The 19,684-nt window shown below is 38.3% G+C and overlaps 2 protein-coding genes across 2 annotated transcripts in view; one reads left to right on the top strand and one right to left on the bottom strand.

The window, feature by feature from the left end:
* The window catches only part of gnpda2 (glucosamine-6-phosphate deaminase 2), a 469,370-nt gene that overhangs the window by 287,191 nt on the left and 162,495 nt on the right, over nt 1-19,684 (bottom strand). The gene's annotated exons all lie outside the window — the stretch shown is intronic.
* The window catches only part of snx25 (sorting nexin 25), a 78,751-nt gene that overhangs the window by 38,363 nt on the left and 20,704 nt on the right, over nt 1-19,684 (top strand). The window contains exons 6-8 of the mRNA XM_067458091.1: nt 9,375-9,445; nt 12,497-12,687; nt 15,011-15,142. Coding sequence (XP_067314192.1) covers nt 9,375-9,445; nt 12,497-12,687; nt 15,011-15,142 — 394 coding nt within the window. The remainder of the gene's footprint in view (nt 1-9,374; nt 9,446-12,496; nt 12,688-15,010; nt 15,143-19,684) is intronic.

Below are 19,684 nucleotides of genomic sequence, written 5' to 3'. Positions count from 1 at the left end.
TAATCACACCAGTGGAAGCGGTGCATTTAGCCTTTATTCATGCGATATCTCTTCAGTCAGTACAGTAGCCTACACTTTAGTAATGTTTCTGTTTAACGTTAAATAAAATGAGGCATGTTATGCTAACTGTATCTTACATAGCTTGCATACAACTTTCTCGTGACTCAACAATTTTACCACCTAATGAACAAAATTCAAAAAACGCGTCAACTTTCAGCAGCTAGCTAGCACTTTTTAATGCGATGTCCAAAATAATTTGCCTCGTTTTCCCCCCCATATATTATAGGTTGTTTCTATATTAAAAACTGTTCAAGATGTAGGAAAACTAACACGTGGCAAACGAATGCTTTTATTTAAAAATAAAAATAAAATATATGAAACTGCCACTATAACCAGTAGATGGCGGCAGAGGAGCACATATTACTTTATTAGCCATTTCCACTCCCTAATATAGTGTTTTTTTTTTTTCTCCACACATTTTGCTTTTAAATTTATATTTAGATATTGTAACATCCCTTTTATAAATATGGATGGGCATCGTTTACATTTAATCGACACTGACAGTGATACTGTAGACTGGGTAAACCCAGCCCGATCTGCCGGCGATTTGATTTCGCCCAGCAGCTCAGTCTGGAAACCTGTACATATTTCTATCCTGCTTCTGTTACACATTTACAGGGACCAATCACAAACCGGCTTATCCACCTGGCGCGCTATTGGCAGGTTTAACACGATGACGATAGAGAAGCGATGGATCTTAAGTCTGATTGGTTGAAGGACTATCCAATTGTGTGCAGAGTTATTTGAACTATGCCCGTTGATCACACCTCAGGTGCAGCAGAAATACAGAGCAGACTCCACAGACTAATGTTCAATCTTAAACTGAGCTTGGTCTGCTGATAGCCAGACAAGTGATATTGTTTTTCGATACTGTTATTGAAATTGTCAAGTTATTTTATCACTGCTGAACTTTAGTACTGTAGTTTACAAATACCTCTAAGCAAACAGAAAAAGTCACATAACTGGTGGGAATCTCTAGGCACCTCACAATTTGATTTTCACGTGGTACTTTTAAAGTAAAGTATTTGTAATGACCCATAATGAATTAACTTCCAATATATTTTATTAATAAAACAAATGGAAGCGATTTTACATGTCAACAGCAAGGTTACATTTGCCAGAATATGTCCAAACATTGGAAAGAACCAACAGGGAAAGTGTCTGTAGCAGCACAGTAAATTAATACAGACTTCAGCATATTTTAAATCACTAACGTAAAGTAATAACCAGCACCCTCCTGTTATGTGCAATGAGCAATATAATCCTTCAGAAGAAAAAAAATTAAATAGACATTTTACTGTACCAAACTCACAGCTTTTATACAAAAACATGTAATTATGTACCAGGAGCTCTCATACTAAAGTAATGCTTGTGGACTTCAGCATATTCTGAATAACTAGTAACATACAGCTGCTCTTATACACAAATAAATAATAGAGTCTTATGACTTAAAACTAAATCCTGAGCACAGACACTTTTTCTGTGTGTGTTGTTTACAACAATCAAAAACAGCTTTTATGAAATGAACATCTGAACATCTGTAGAGAATGCGGACACAAATAAAATTTGCGCTAGAGTTTGTGGTCCTCTGGTTGGCAGCGATACAACCGAGCGTTGGAAGCGTGTAATATGGTTTCTCATGTTTGTCATGTTTTGAACAAATATTTTAGTTAAGTTTGACAAAACTTGCATATAGTGTGGCTCTTTTCCAGGTCATTTCCCCCTTAAACTTTATCAACATTTAGAAAATCGATTTTTTTATATTTGTGAATCAATCCATTCATCTCGATGCAGTTAAAAATCACATTTTCCCCCCTCCCCTAGTCTTACTTTATGTATGATTTATTTTATTTATTATGTATGATCTATTTTCTCCTTAATTATCAGCAGTGTTGGGTAAGTTACTCTATAAAAGTAACGAATTACTAGTTACTAATGACATCTTCAATAGTGTAATTAGATTACTGTACAAATTACTCTCTCCAAAAAGTATTTAATTACTTACTACTAATTACTTTTTAATTACTTTCTAAATCAACTCTCGAGTTAAGCAATTAAAGGTTAGACATGAAACGGCTCTTAATTCATTCAAATACATAATATAAAACTACAAAAAATTACTCTTATTAACTGACCAAAGTATTACAAATGTGAGAAGGATAAATAAAAACATGCATTTTAAAGTTAGACTTTAAATGTTGATGTTATGTCCACTATTGGATTATGTATAATTATATTTAGTATTTAGTTCAATTACATCAGAACTAACTGTAATCCCTTACTTTACTTTTTCAAGGGAAAAGTAATTAAATTACAGTAACTAATTACTTAGTAACTAGTTCCAACACTGATTATCAGACACAGAAATCACCTGTCACTCTGATCCTATTATGCCCTCTTTGCTTTGGCTTTCGTAGCTTTGTACGAGAAGATCCTTCTTTATGAGACCTGAGAATTATTTTAGCATGTAAGGACACTTGTGTTCTCCTTTCAGAGGTGTTCTGTGTAAATTATTAGTTGTACTTCAGACAGGGCGTCTCGAGAGTTCAGTGTTTTGGATAGATCAGTTGTTTTAAACTATTTATTAAAATGAATCGGTTCAAAGGAGTCAATAGTTAATGTTCACCTGTAACAGTATCTCACTTGTTCACATAATTCACACAGTTACAGAGTTTCCTTTGTTGTGCCTTTCTCGTTTTGCTTTGTGCATTATGGTAAATATCCATTATTTTGTTCTTGCTGTGAGAGGAAGCGTCACCTCTACTCCACATTAATGTGTTGTTATATGACGGTTATAAATTAGACGGCACAGAAATGGAAACTGAACTACAGGTAGCCTCAATACACATTAAATATAGTCACGCAATCCTGATAACATTAACAGTTTACTGGATATGATCGTTTATTGAGAGCGTGGTTTATGTCAACTGTGTGAGGAACGCTTGTCATAAAAGAGACAAGGTTTTTTAAGAACGATTCACAGCCCAGCGGTAATTCAGGAAAAAAAATCTCTAAATGTGGCTGCCGGAAAAATGATTGATACCAGTATCATTTGTTCTCAAGTTTTTTTGAGAAAAAATGCGTACCGGTCCAAAACATACCTATATAAAACATAAAATCATCAAAAAATACATTTTTGTAAAATGTTGACACTTTTTGTGCTGTAGAATGAAGCCTCATGGAAAAGCAAAAACTTTTCTTCAGATTGTGACTGAATTAGACCGAAGGCAAGTAAAGAGCTCCTTATATAATCACTGAAGCTGTCTGTCAGTTCAGTGTGAGACTATAACAGAACACTTCATTTAAGAGTACAATATTAAAAAATATCCCAATAAAAATTAGTTTGTTGAAAGTTAATTTGATGTGCATCTCAACTCAAGCTCAGTGCTGTACTGTCAAATGTGCATTTCCAAGAAATGAACATGTACAATTATTAGTACCGGCACTTATGAATGCAAAACAATTGTAATGTTACGATTAAATAGTCTTTTATGAGTAACAACAATATTCCTCATTTAATAATTAATACGCAGAATAAAGGGGCGGGGCCTGTTGAGTTAGTTAGTAGTGTGATGAAACTGCCGGTTATGGTAAGGGGCGGGGCATTTCCCAAACACTTGACCAATCACAACACACTGCTCCAGCCGACCAATCAGAGCACAGTGTGCTTTTCAGGAGGAGGGGCTTCATAGAGACAGGAACTAAACAGAGCGTTACTGACAGACTGGGAAGAGACGAGCTGCAACAATGGAGAATATGAGGAAATAATCAACATTCAAGCAGGAAAACCTGCTCTAGTAGAGCCCAAAAACAACAGTTAAGACTTTGCTAAAGAGCATAACAGGCTTCTTTAATATTATTGTGTTTTTTTTTTCAGAGTTAGCGGGTGACTCACTAAAGCTGTCTGGATTTTGGCCATTTCGCCACATTCAAACCGATTTATTTCAGTATATAAATAGTCCTGTTGGAAAGCAATTTCTATTACCTTCGCTCAGACAAATGACTCTTTAAATAGGTGAACTGGAAGTCGGCCCTGTCAGTATCAGGTCGTGTTTGAGGGGACGTTTGTCATTTGAGGTTTGTTCCGCTCTGGATGAATTATCTACGAGGCATTGACATTTAAAGGCTCGAGGAAACTTTTCAGCCGTATTGATCCGCAGGCGTAAAGGATGGCGATGGATCGGGAAGCGACAGGCGGGAACGGACAGACTCTGGCTTTCTGAAATGAAAGCACTGTGATTTATCGTGATTTCTTGATGGGTGTTAGACAATTTGAACCTGTCTGGGTTTGATTGTAGTGCTTTTTATTAGTCATTGCAGCTACTTTTCTGAAGAAGTCTCAGTAGGAAGCAAGGCCTGAAGGAGAAACCCATTAAACTATGCATTGAATTAACAAGAAAGGTTTACACAAAGCCTTTAATCAAGCTCAGCTGAAAAAGTAACAGGTAGACAATCATCCTTATTTGCATATGTTAATGAGGGACTCAAAAGGAACTTGTTTTGGGGAATGAGCCTAAATATCTCTATGTATGACCGTCATGTGGTATTATTATTAAAACCGATGATATCTGTACTGTCACATTTAATAACAGACAGAAGCTGTTAGTCAACTCTACAATTATCATTTTGAGACCTATGTTTAAATGACGACTGTAAGCCTCAGTTGCTTTGACACATTAAGTCTAAAATTGAACATCGTATCAGCCAAAGAGGGTGTTTTTGTAAATGTGTTCTTTTAGACGTGCGCAAACAGGCTTTGTTTGAAAGCTGAAAGGCAGAGAGAGCAGCAAAAGGATGTTCATTGTGTTGAGGAAATTCAGCGTCTATAATTTGACCGGCGCGGGAAGAAAACCTGAGGTCAGGGAATGAGGTTGTTGCTGGGTGACGCAGTCGTGTTTCATGTTTTCATTTCATTTGAGAAGAAGTAGAGGACCAAAAGCTTCAAGATTATTTTGCTAAAAAAGTATGAATACAATTAGTTACTGAGATTGGTGTATTGATTGTCTGCACGTCTGACATCACGGTTTGTTTCTACCATGATTGTTTATCACTTTGGTTAAAAGTGTTTGCTAAATGCACAAATAAATAATAACTGACACGTCCTCAGATCAAGAAAAAATGAGATTTGAAATTTTAGAGATTCCCTGTTTTAATTAATGGCCTGTAACCCATTTTTTCAACCTTCTACCCATGAAAGTGCACTGGAACGGCCATTAAACCCGTGACTTCCCACCTTTGAACTTGTACTGGATGGATGTACTCCCAGTTACGAGTTCTGACGTCACACAGCCCGCAAAACAACAATGGCAGCCCCTACCGTACGGATGCAGTGTTTATGGAAGTCGTACATTAAAAACCAAATCGTTTATTAAAATAAGGTATTGCTCTACCGTCATTTATCAGCAAATGTTGCATTATCAACAGCTTTTCTAGCGTTAGCTAGTGTTCAGTCCAATGAGTGCAAGAATAAATTAATACCAAATACATTTCCAAATATACAAATAATGTAAAATAAAAGGTATAACAGCTTCTCTTGCCTTATGGACCGTTTTTCTCCTCTGTTTCCCTCAAGTAAGCAAGGAGCGAGTACCTTTGGTGATAGAAATGATTGTAAATGAGCATAAGTCGAGTACGGTCCGCCATGCTTTGTTTACATCCAGCTCCCACAATTCCTTGCGCTCAGACAGTTTGGCGTGACTTTTCCTGGAACGCTACAAAGTCGTAACTTACGGGCTCAGAAACCTGTCCGGAACGCAACATAAAACACACTCATGTTTGCTAATCCATAACGTCGTTTAAAGGCAGTGTGGCATTTGCATAAATTTGCATGAATACCGTGGTTGACAGTGACAGTGTGTTTCTGTTTGTAAGTACATTTTCAAGTAGCTGTACTTTTATCAGAGTATTATATTTTGGGCAACTTTTACTTTTTCTCCCCTACATTCCATAAAAACATTTAATTCCTCGTTATTTCCAAAACTGAACCTGTCGAACTGGTTCATAAATAACACTGACTGATGAATCGATTCGGACTGATTCAGTCTTAGCTGTTCAACATCCGACTGAATCTGTGATCTGGTCAAAATGAGCTAAGAACAGGGATATCAGCTTAAATGTGTGTGAAGAATATGTTTCTAATGAATTAAATGAAATCATATTTAGGTCATGACTGTCAGTTATTTGTGAGGTAATTAAAAGCACAATATGACACAATATGACAGAATTTTTTTGGTTGAACTATCCTCTTTCTGGGACAAAACGCTAAACCGAAATGGCAGTCTTTTTAGCTAAATATGTACACATTTAAGAATCACATCAGAACGCCTGAAATGTTTGAAATCACTTGTACCCTAAAAATCCAATCTTCAAAAAATCCAGTCTTTCAATCTGCCTTTGTCTGTTTGAGTCTTTTCAGATTGTGTGTGAGGAAAACCGGAAGGTCTATGTAAAATCAGACATAAGCTAGCCTGACAAGCCAGACCCACACCAAAATGTTTGGTCTGGAAACTCTCCATTGACAGCTCAATCTGAGGGGCGGATAAACGGTCGTCTTTCAAACTCCCTCTGCACGCGATAGGATAGCGCTACAACCAACCAGAGCAACGAAGGTGAAGCGGAGCTAACGTTAGTTGACAGATTAAACATTCGCCGTATCCGGTCGGCAAAACTCTGAACACATCTTCCCTTTTCAAGAATGACTTCAGTGCCGTTCTTTGTTCTTTTCTCAGAGAAAAGCTTAACTCCAAGTCTTCCAGAGTCGCGGTCAAAGCTGATTCGAAAGACCGCCGTTCGCCAGCTTCTGTGTTTACTAGAAGCCATTATGTAAAGCCCCGCCCACTGACTCTATACACGATGTGATTGGCCTGACCAGAGTTTGCGTTTACAGCTAAGAAGTGTATTGAGAGTTGCTAGACGACACTCACGGCAGATTAGATTTGCTGCCGCTAGGTTGCGTCTAGATTTCTAGTTTAGACATTAGCCCCTTTCACTCAGCAATTCCCATGAAACTGCTAGGAAATTGCTAGAATGACTTTACCCGTAAACGCACAAATATGCTGTTCAGACAAGCAACGGCGTTCTGGCTTTTTACTGGTAAGAGGCCATTCACACTTCAGCACCAAAATATCGGTCAATTCTGTGATGCCAGTCGTCTTTAATCACCACGCCGTAGTATTAGCATCAATAACAACACTGAATAAATGCAGGTCATTTCACAAAAAGCTAAATATGCATAAATTTAATCCTCTTACAAAATTGTTAAAAATTGTTCAGAGACGCCTTCCTGCCCCTCCTCCTGAAAAGTGCACTGTGCTCTGATTGGTCGGCTAACTAAGGCTGTGTCCGAAACCTGTAAAATGCTGCCTTCGGAGGACACATTTGAAGGCAGGAAGGCATCGAGCCACGTGCAAATCTAATGTTAGCTCCTGTGAAACCTTCATCTGATCAATGTTTGAAGACAGCATAGATGTATCCTTCACTGCCTTTTCCCATTCAGTGACAGTTGAGCTGAGAAAATAAGATGGCGTCCGAAAGTTGCGTTTGCTGGTCAGTTTGTGTGTAAATGTACGATTTTTACCAACATATTACACTTCTGATATAATTTCTTGTGAGAAATCACTACTGTAGTAATTAAATATGTGTTTAGTTCTCACCAAAGCACTCTCTATTTTATTATAAATCATTACACTATTACACTGCCTTAGAAGTCTGTCCGAAATTAACTTCGTGAGGTGCCTTCATGCACAACACGCTGCCTGCAGAGTCATTGTCTGATTAGGCAGACTGCCTAGGTTTTCGGACGCAGCCAAACTCAACAGGCCCCGCCCCTTTATTCTGCGTATGAATTATTAAATGAGGAATATTGTGACGTTTTTGTTCCTAGAAGAAAACTCAAGACTACAATGAGTTCAGAAACACTGACACTGATATAGTGTTGTCACGATACCAAAATTATGACTTCGATACGATACCAGACTAAAATACCTCAGCGGTTATACTAAATCGATACCACGGTAAAAAACAAACAAAAAAACTGATAATATGAATAATATGACAGAACTTATTATTCATTGTTTTATTTTTTTTAACTAAAAATTCCCTTGGCCAGCAGTTCCTGCGCTGGTTTCTGACCGTTCCCTCCTCTTATTGCTATAATAACGGCCAGTGTGAAGATCCTCACACAAATCACATTATCAATTGTTAACCAGCTTCAGAGTCTCGCATCTTACCCCCTTACTGATGCTGCTGGCCTCACAGACATCGGTTCAACTCTCATACACACGTCACATAAAAACACCTCCCTAACTGTTAGGGGTTAACACAATCATGTTATCATTCACTAACCTTTCACTTCTCAACATGTCGGATGATAAAATTTAGTCTTACAATTATACTACAGATTTTTTAATTGTATCTGTTTTTTTTAAATAAGCAACAAATGCAAATTACAAACAAAATGACAAAAACAGTGGTTTATTTTTCAGCTTCATTAGGTCTATGTAACAGTAGCAAGTCAAGAAAGATATTAAATAATCAAATATAAAACTGCTTACTTAGTGTTCACTCTATAATTTAACTCTACACTGATTCTTAATAAATATATTTTAGTTTTTTACCCAAGCATGGGCTGGTTTTCTATTTTTCATTGTTTGCTTAACATTAATCACAGAATATTAGGTCTGTATTAAGACCTGCACTGATCTCATTACCTCAGCTGTACATGTTCACTAAAGACATATCTGTCCGTGTTTACCTCAATACTCACCAGACCGAGCATTTTTACATGTTTTTGACCATTCAAACCCAAATAATAATCCACGAAAGAACTGAATGGCGATCGCATGTTGTCTGAAAGGTGTGTGTGTGCTTCAGGTCAGAGTCCGGTACCTCGAGCACGTCCCGCGCCATGCTTTTTCTTCTCATGTGCGCATATTTCTGTTGCTTTCTTTGTCATGTGTTGCGCGTGTATATATTTAACTCTTCTACTTCTAATGTTTAGTGAACGGAGGAAGCAGAGCTCACACACACGTCCTGACACCTGCTGTCACATCCACGCACATTAAGAAATACAGCTCATGTTAGCGCTGTCCTCCTTAAAGTACCGGTACTAATAATAGTCCATATCGTACCGTTTGTAATATCAGGGCATCGCAATACTTTACTAGTACCGGTATATCGTGCAACACTACACTGATATAGAGAAGAACTCCAGCTGGAGGGACGCTTTCATGATCACACACACACATTACACACATAAGAGATGAAGATGTGAAGAAAGCAGAAAGTCACGTTGCTCTGGTTTTGTCTTCCGGCAGGTATCAGATAGTTGTGGAGATCATTCAGGCGACCACAATCAGCAGCATCCCACAGCTCAAGAGACAGAAAGGTAAGATGACCTTCAAACACATCGGCCAATCATATCACTCCTTATTTAGGGATGCAACCTCTGAGCTATTGCTTTATTTCCCCTCTTTCTGCATTTGAATCTAATCATGACCTTTAATGGTGAGTTTCATGCAGAAAGAATCCGGCTCCTACGCTGAATCAAAGATGTAATAATGTCACGCAATAAACCAGCATATTTGCTCTGGTCTTTTATGAACTGTTGTGAAGCTGTGTCTGGCCGTGTGCCGTTCTGTGATTGGCAGACGGATAATTGGTCACAAACAGTGGGCCGCAGTGGCCAGCGGTGACATTTACTGCCCATAAAACACATCAGCCGATACCTACAGTACAGAAATTACACTCCCACATCGTTTTAAATGTGTTTTGGTATTTGGTGGAAAATGAGGCGTTCAGAAAGCCTGTTTTACTTTAGTGTAAGGCTTCTGGATGATTCATTCTCCCACTTTATATGAAAAGGCTATACAATAGACTGTTTTTAATAAAGGGTCAGGGAAAGGGAGCGCTAAACCTTTTGAAAGTTTGTTTGTTCATCTCAGGAGATCAAATTCAATATTTTATATGAAATTATATAATACTTTGTTGTCAGACAGGTCTGAAATGTTTCTTGCACAACAGTATCTATGTTTACAACAACCAACAAACATTTAAAGGGTTACTTCAGCGATTAGCATATGGCTTTGTATCAGTAGAAACCCTGGAGTATATTTGAATGATCATGCCCCCCCCATATCCCCCTGAGACGAGAGATTTATGCATTTTATTTCTGGAAAAATCCTCAGATGACGCAAGTTTAATCATTTTGCGTCAATTGAGGATTTTTTTTCCAGAGGCTAAAGATTACAGCCAGTAGTATTACAGCCATCACTCACAGCGCTCGGCTCAGGCATTCATGTAAACGGAGCGGAGCAAAGTAAGTGTTTCAACTTTTCTAATTAATTCCTATGAAAGTTAAGCTTCCAAAGGCATGAACAGAACATTTTCCAGACTGAACACTCGCTGTGAATAACGGCTGCTCTTACCTCAGCTCATCTTGATGAATGTCATGTCATGATGAATGACTCCTGCAGCGTTTGTGCTGTGAGACTCCCTCAGCGGCTCACTCACATTTTATTGAACACACATTTAATTATCATAAAATTATCATAAATACGAGTTTCCGAGGTAAAAATTGCACATGAACGCCCTCTGATGTCATGTTTACCACTGGGAAGTTCAGAAATAATTTTGATACCTAAGTTCCCGAGATGGCCGTGGCATAACCGTTAAAATGGCAGATGGGAGACGAATTTCTGCTGTGGCAGGTGTTTTATTAGTTTTTTTTTCCACAACAATTTCATTGTCTTGTCTTGACGTTAAAGTAGTACATATTTACATAAATTAATAATCATTTGAAGCATATTGTGTATTTTAAACACATCGAAAATCGCATCTAGTTGACCATCATTCCAGAATAGTGAGCAAGCTGACTATCTAGATAGTGTGGTAAAGTAGCTATACAATAGGATCAGGTATGGCTGAAAACTATTGCCATTTTAGTCTTTAAGCAGCCTTTATTGTCTACATTATGCCTTTATTGTGAATGTGATTATAAACAATATGCTTTTGTGTTGTGCTGCTACACTGATTCTATGATTTTCTGGGACCGGGAAATCAATCACACACAAGTGAAAAAATGAAACCGAAAAACAGAAATGAAGCTATGGAAAGAGTCATTAGCTATGAAGAGAACTATCGGTTTGATATCTTCAAAGCTCATTTGTTAACAAAGGGGTTCACCACTTTAGCTAAACAGTGATTTTGTATATTGTACATAGGGCTGGGCGATAAAACGATAAAGTTAATTATCGTGAAATAATTGTCCTCTGTAAAACGATATTAACAGCAGTTCGATAAATGCTCGATATAATGTGTGCGCACTATGCGTGATGCTGCGGATGCGTTTTTTAGACCGGACTTCTGTGTGCCGTATGCGGTGGTGTTCACAGTCAGTGGCTGACAGGATTGCAGGATCGGAGTGAAGATGAGCAGGAAAAATTTGTGATAGTGAAAATAGATCGAAAATTCAGCGCTCACGACCAGCTCAGAGGACACAGATATCGTTGACAAGAAAGTTAGCTCAACTTCAGTGGTTTGGAGATATTTTGGCTATTTGCAATCCGACATAAAACTATATTTTATTTATATTGTCAATGCATTTATTTATAAGGTTTGGCATGCTGACCAGAAAGATTTTTTTATTTATTATATTTTTGTTTATTGACAAATTATATATTATATAATATATATATTGTTTAATTTAAAGTTTTCTTTCTCTTCTGGTTTCCAGGTCTTTTTGCCTTTGAAATGAATAATAATAATTATATATATATATATATATATATATATATATATATATATATATATATATATATATATATATATATATATATATATATAATTTTTTTTTTTTTTTTTATTGTTTTTATTAATAATAGCAATAATAAAATAGATTGTCTACATTTTTTTAAACAGAGCTTTTTAATTGTTCTTTTTCAGTGTTTAAATTAAGTAAAACATTAATTTAGAGCATTTTGAATGAATTACTTGTTTGATTGCTTATTTTTAGCTTTCCTTCCTAGTTTACCTTGTATGTAAACCTGAAACTATTTCGCTTTACATTTTAATTGATTGATTTCTGAACTTCTGAAATCACTAATGAGTTTTGGATTTATTTAGCCATTGGTCTCAAGTAAAATGAGCATGTTTAAACATGTTCAGCATTATTTATGCTTGATATCTGTGTCGATCTCTGTGTGAAAGTGACATGAAGCAGAAGGAAATGAAACCGGCCCTGTATGTGCTCAGCCGGATTCTCGTATAGCTGATTCCTGTGAGATTGCACGTGTGAACACTCATCTCTCTCTCTCTCTCTCTCTCTCTCTCTCTCTCTCTCTCTCTCTCTCTCTCTCTCTCTCTCTCTCTCTCTCTCTCTCTCTCTCTCTCTCTCTCTCTCTCTCTCTCTCTCTCTCTCTCTCTCTCTCTCTCTCTGCAGACAGTAAAGGGAAAGAGGCCGCGGCACTGAAGGCCGACCTGTTACGTGCCAGAAACATGAAGCGTTACATTAACCAGCTCACAGTGGCGAAGAAGCAGTGTGAGAAACGGATCCGGCTCCTCGGGGGCCCAAACTATGAGCAGCCGGAGGACGGAGCCCCGGACGAAGTGGACGGCCCACAGAGCCAGCGGGTACAGGACCAAATCACATTCGCACCCTGCTTCGAGAGCAGTCGATTTGAAATCCAAATTTTATTTCCTTTGTGATTCAATTCGTGCAGTCATTGTAAATGTAAATTATCCCGCCCCAGTCGCTTAAACCAGTTTATTGACTAGTCGCACGTTCTGGTTTCAATTACTTAAAGGGTTACTTCAGCGATTAGCATATGGCTTTGTATCAGTAGAAACCCTGGAGTATATTCAAATGATTGTGCTTTCCCCCCTCATATCTCCCTGAGACAAGAGATTTATGCATTTTATTTCTGGAAAAATTCCTCCTATGATGCAAAATGACGATTTTTGCATCATAGGAGGAATGTTTGCCCAGAGGCTAAAGACTACAGCCAGCAGAGGGAGCCATTTCCGCATGTTTTGAATCCGCGCATGGGGGATGGGCGATTACACTCAGCTGGCAGGGAGAGCTCAGCTTGCAGACAGGATCATTTAAACGGAGCTATGGTGAGCAATGTAAGTCTTTTAACTTCTAAAATTCATTTCTATGAAAGTTAAGCTTGCAAAGGCATGAACTGAAACGCGCCAGACTGAACTCGCGTTGTGAATGTATGCCGCGAGTGTAGTCGCGATTACCTCAGCTCTCCTCACTCCTGCAGTTAGTGCTCAGTGCTGTGACACTCGCGCGGTGACTCACTCATTATATTGAACACACACGTTCAGTTTTTAATTGTAGTGTCTCCTCTAACTGAGTCACTGTAATCAAGTTGGTGGTGTTGGGAATGGCCTCACAGGGCAGCGAAGCATTCTGGGAATTGTAGTCTTTCATCCCCATGGGACAAAAATACATTTTCTGTCTTTTCTCAGTCTAGAAGACACCAAATTCAAAAATAATTTCACATTTCTACTGCATTGATGACCCAGTTTAAATACAGATTCATCTTCCCAGCGCTGAAGTACCCCTTTAAATATACACCGATCAGGCATAACATTATTATGCTGCCAAAACTGCCCTGACCCGTGGAGGCATGGACTCCACTAGACCCCTGAAGGTGTGCTGTGGTGTCTGGCACCAAGATGTTAGCAGCAGGTCCTTTAAGTCCTGTAAGTCGCGAGGTGGGGCTTCCATGGATCAGACTTGTTTGTTCAGCTCATCCCACAGATGCTCGATTGGATTGAGATCTGGGGAATTTGGAGGCCAAGTCAACGCCTCAAACTGGTTGTTGTGCTCCTCAAACCATTCCTGAAGCATTTGTGCTTTGTGTCAGGAGCATTATCCTGCTGGAAGAGCCACAGCCACCTTCCCATAGTGCATCCTGGTGCCATGTGTTCCCCAGGTAAGCCACATACCTGGCCATCCACGTAATGTAAAAGAAAATGTGATTCCTCAGACCAGGCCACCTTCTTCCATTGCTCCGTGGTCCAGTTCTGATGCTCACGTGCCACTGTTGGTGCTTTCGGCGGGGTAAGCATTTGATAGATACTGACCACTGCAGACCGGGAACAGCCCACAAGAGCTGCAGTTTTGGAGATGCTCTGACCCAGTCGTCTAGCTGTCACAATCTGGCCCTCGTCAAACTCGCTCAAATCCTTACGCTTGCCCATTTTTCCTGCTTCACACACATCAACTCTGAGGACAAAGTGTTCACTTGCTGCCTAATATATCCCACCCACTAACAGGAGCCGTGATGAAGAGATCATCAGTGTTATTTACTTCACCTGTCATAATGTTATGCCTGATTGGTGTATAACGCAACCCTCTACGGACACACAGTTCAGAATCTAGAACCGATTCTTATTCAGTCCTACGGCAGGGTTAGAGCTAACTGATACTAAAGCATAAAAAATGTTTTTTTGTTGCTTGAAAATAAATAAACGTCACCTGAAATAAAATGGAATATAAAAACAAATTTGTAAAGATCTCATTTGTTAACGAAAGTTAATCTAACAATAAGCAGTACATTCTTACAGCATGTAGTAACCTTAAGTAATGTTAGTTAATACAAATGTGTTAACTAGTTTTGATCTTAAAAATGTATTAATAAATGTTTAATTGATGTTTCCGTAATAATGACTGTTACTTTGGGGAATTTTGCCAGTTTGTGGAGGTTGGTTAATACTGCAGGTATAGTAGCCAATCGTTCTCAGGTTCAGAGAGAAAGCAGGGAAAAATCTCAACTGTTCCAAAAAGAGTAGAAACCCTTTTAATAGTAGCTGAAGAAAGACGAGTGTGGCTGTGAAGTCCGCAGCCTTGAGATGAAGCACCGCAGTGTAATGCTCTCTAGGGAGCTCAAGTGTTTTTAATAATGACACCACCTGCTTGATTTGTTTCTCGTCCTCACAGATACTCCAGTTCGAGGAGATCATGTCAAACGCTGTGTACCGGGAGCATTTCCGGATCTACATGGAGCGCGTGGATAAGAGGGCTCTGATTAGCTTTTGGGAGCTGGTGGAGATGCTGAAGAGCGCAAACAAGGTCAGACACACACAACATTAAAGAGCTTGAGCTGAAGATTCATTAGTCCTGTTCACACTGTAATCGTCTGAAAATAAACATGCATGGCAAATCAGTGATGGTACTCGTGCTGCTCACATGGTCAGTCACATGACGGTCAGCTGTAAAGAAATTAATGCGTTAATATTTTATTTCAGGATGAAACAGAAGTTGCGCTCGTCTTTTCTTCTCTATCGTGCCGTATTTCCGAGTGAAACGCTTCTCAAACAAGAACAAATGTGGGGCGGGGCTTGATTTAGTCTGTGGGGGATTGATTGGGTGGCTGTGGTCTGCTATTGGTGGATCTCATGTGAGTGACAGGTGGCCCCGCCCTCATCATCAGAGAAGAGAAGAAGAGATGAAGAGGGAGGATAAGATATTCTGGTTCAAGAATCATGGATTAAAGCTGCAGTCTGTAACTTTTTTTTGGTTAAAAATTATCCAATCATAGATAAAAACGATCTCCTTACCTTAGCCCGATTCACAACGGTAAGTTCAGGAAATTCGAGCATGATGGCGTTCGTCTTAACGTCACGTCTGTGCACATAAAGAGGCAGTCCGGCTAGTGTGAGGATGCTGCAGGTGGCGGATCATTTATAGCCTTTTCTCACAGCAGCTGGAATAATTAAACGTATCATTTTGATGGCAGATTGTAATCCAGAAAGATCCAAATGACACTCGTCAGTGACAACTGGAGATTCACCCGGAGTCAAAAGCAAATTATTAGACTGTAAAGAAATACTGAAATCGACACGCAATGCTGATGTTCTTAACATGAACAATTTGAGAACAAAGTATAACAATAATACTTAACAAATGAATCCGTAGTGTAGTGTTAGCAGAAACGTTTTGTTTAAAGGTGCCCTAGAATAAGTTGAAACAATATGTTAAATTGTTCTCTGATATCGACATAGAGGGTATGTGGCTTATTTAAGGGCAAAAATTGTCCAGAGACAGTTTTACAGGTCCATTTACAACCCTATAAATTGTCCCTAGGATGTAATGCTCTGTTTCTGCCTTATTTGGAAGAGTCATGAATATTAATGTTGAGGTCTGCTCTGATTGGCTTATTTCAGCAGCTCACAGCAGTTCAGTGAAGCGGCTCGTGAGTCCTGACAGAACACAGACTGACTGAATGACACTTTAAGCAGAACATCTCAAATGGAGATTGATCAAATGCAGACTACTTGTTTATTGGTGTTTTCAGATCATCCGCGCGCGAGAGAGAGAGAGCTTGCGTTCGTGCGGTTGCCAGATTTCAGTAATTAAATCCCCAAACAGAGCTTTTCTGTGAAAAGAAACCTGCATCCTGTCCGGTGTTTCACCTAAACATGTCCAATCTGGCAACCATATGCACGCAACCTCTTTCTCGCGCATGGCCGATCTGAAAACACCAATAAACAAGTAAGCTGCATTTGATCAATCTCCATTTGAGATGTTCTGCTTAAAGTGTCATTCCGTCTACATTTTAGACTTGTCTTTTTCGTCAGCGATATTGCATGTTTATATAACGTTACGCAGTGACTGATGTAGCCTAATCTGAAATACAAATAGGCAAAAACATCATAGGCCTACTTCAGTTCTCAAAAATATAAATATATAACTTATATTTTTACAAAATGAATAGCCTAGTCAAAGGACTGTCGTTTTAACTTATATGGTGGAAAAGGTGACGTTTGCTAGAAGGATTGAGTGAACAATATAAGCAAAGTATCTACGGTTGTATTTTGTTATACAAAATAATCTTACCCTTTGTCATTAGACACACTATTTAGTTTGGTATGGTACTTGGTGTTTCCTATTGTTACTGTACTAGCATCTCGCGTTATCTAGACAATGCGGTCTCTCTAAGAAACTTTCGATTAAATTGTTTAAACAGTCAATAAGTGGATAAATCGCTACTTACTGCTTGCAGGAATACAGTTGTAATTGCTAATTTGTTCAGTTTAAGACGCTGAGCGTAGAAAAGTCCTCTCGTCTCCTGCACAGCCTGAACATGAAGTGTGTCCATGCGAGCAGCTTGTTTTGATGATTTGCTCCATTTCCGCCTGACAACGAACATGTTTGGACAGAGATGCAAATGTTGGGGGCGTGCATATAAATGATCCCCAATGCTTGCGTCACGGTTTGGTTTATGTCGAGAAGCACTGTTTATCCCGTGGTGTTTTTGATTTACAAGATTTACATCAGAAGGAGGAGGCAATGGTGTTTGAGACTCACGGTATGTGATGTCCATGTACTGAACTGATGTATTAAAATATCGGTAATGTCTATTTATTAAAAAGTTTTAAAAAAAACCCGATATAATCTATTTATAAAAATAAAATTGACAATAAAATGTATTGCATACAATAATAACGTCCCATTTCAAAAGATGACATGATTTTGTGCTTTTTCTTTATGCAGCATTTCAGTCTTCAGTGATATTATTAATTAATATTTATTATTTATATAAATTATTATATAAAAGGCTTGCACATTACCACAGTATGCAACAGAGACCGTACGGTGCGTGGCAGTGGTCAAAAAGGATTTTCATAATGACTTTTGGGGTTCAGAAATGTGGATTTGGACAGAAATGAGTGCATGACCTTGGAGTTTGTGAAAGCACAGTTCTGTCGGGAGATTTTACACGGATGGAGGGATGAAAAAACAGACGTTCTGGATTCAGACATCAGTAAAATCACACTCTAGGCCCTGTTAATCACCTCACATTCCCATGAGAAACAATCAGCGTCTGAAAAGGCCTTCTGTCGTATCGGAAAAGTGATTTTCCCGTCGCTTGTGTCAATTTAACTGTAGGGGCACAATTGTACAATTTCCTAATTGGTTATTTAGCAGGCACTCTGATCCAGAAATGAACGTTGGCCCATAGAAACGCACACAGCTGAAAACCGTACCGACACATCAGTGTGTGATGAATCTATAATCGCTGCGGCCTGTTATGTCCAGCTGTGTTAAATTAGCCATTATCGGCACTGTGTGTCAGAGCAGAGGCGTTTCTCCATCGGTCTGTGGTCCTGGAAAGCTTGAGAGAAACTATTCTGTGAGTCTGGAGTATTCATATATTGAATAAAAACCAGGCTGTGTATGAAGATGTTAGTGCTCTGGAATGATGTGATGAATCGCAGAGGAGGAACGTTAGGTTTGTTTCTGTGCAACAGCAGATTAGTAATAATCTGTTTAATGTTGTTGTCATATCTTATTAACAGTTAGCATCTGTTCTGCGTGAAACCAAACCAAACGATTAAGATTAGCCATATGTCACTTGTGAACGTGAATCTGTCTCTGAAACCGGCGTTAGAAGCATGGTGAAGCCTTGCAAGAGTTAACCATAATGTGAAAAATCATATCACAGTTTAAACAAAATAATATTGTAATATATTTATATCAGTGCAGCCTTTAATTCATGAAAACGTTATTACATTTTTTAGTTAAGTGTATTTATTTTATTGTTTCTTTATATTTTATTACTGCTTTATTAAACGATTACTAATATTATTCTGACTATTGCCATTGAAAATTATATAAATTACAAAAGAAATAAACTATAAAATATCCAAATATATATTTTGCACAAAATTTGCATAAAATATAAATAAATAAATGTATAATTTTTCATATTGTAATGCAAAATGTTGTGCTATATACAAAATCATTTATTTATTTGTTTGTTTTGTTTTGTTTTAAGTTGTATTACAGTTTTTGCATGGTAATTATGTAAATAATTAATCATTTTATACTGAAAATCATCATTAAAAATGATAGAAATTACACACACACAAAAAACATAGCTAATGTAAACTGCCCGGCCCAAATAAAAAGGGTCAGTTTTGGATTTAAGTAGGCAGATGCTTAAGAGTCAATGATTGGATCATTATCGCAGTGATTATTGTGTTTCTAGCATGTTATGTGTTTGGCAACAGTTCCTCTAACCCTAACTGATGGAGTGTGTAGCTTTTCATTTCTTAAACGACCATGTAAGACACATCACGGCCATATTCCAGGAGGACAATGTTAAGATTCATCAGCTCAGACTGTGAAGGAATCATGAAGGATCATTTTTACTCATGAATCGGCAGTCCAGACTTTAAACTCATGACAGTCGTTGGGATGTGCTGGAGGAGACTTTACAGAGTGCTGGACTCTTGCATTGGCAATTCAAGATCTGGACCAAAAGGTGATCTTTCTCTTAGTGTAAATAACATCATAACATTTATTTTCATCAAGATATGCATTCATTTCTGGTCAAGAAGATCATGTATCGACAATGAGTCCAGCCCTCCATCAGTTAGGGTTAGACAGGGTGTCCGCGGGGTTTTAAAAAGTATTAAAAAGTGATAAATCAAAATTGTCAAATTTAAGGCCATTAAAAGTGTTAAATGTGGTCTCAGAGGTATTATTTTTTCCAAATTAGGTATTATTTTTTCAGACTATCAGGTGTCCTATTCTGATTGAAATTCTATCTGCGTTCGCATTAGTTCGTTTAAATATGGGCTTTAGCATATCTGGGCACATAATCAA

The sequence above is a fragment of the Pseudorasbora parva genome, chromosome 11, assembly GCF_024679245.1.
Source record: "Pseudorasbora parva isolate DD20220531a chromosome 11, ASM2467924v1, whole genome shotgun sequence".
NCBI classification, from domain to species: Eukaryota; Metazoa; Chordata; class Actinopteri; order Cypriniformes; family Gobionidae; genus Pseudorasbora; species Pseudorasbora parva.
Note: the sequence above shows the minus strand (reverse complement) of the source record. Positions and strands in the feature narration are given on the sequence as shown.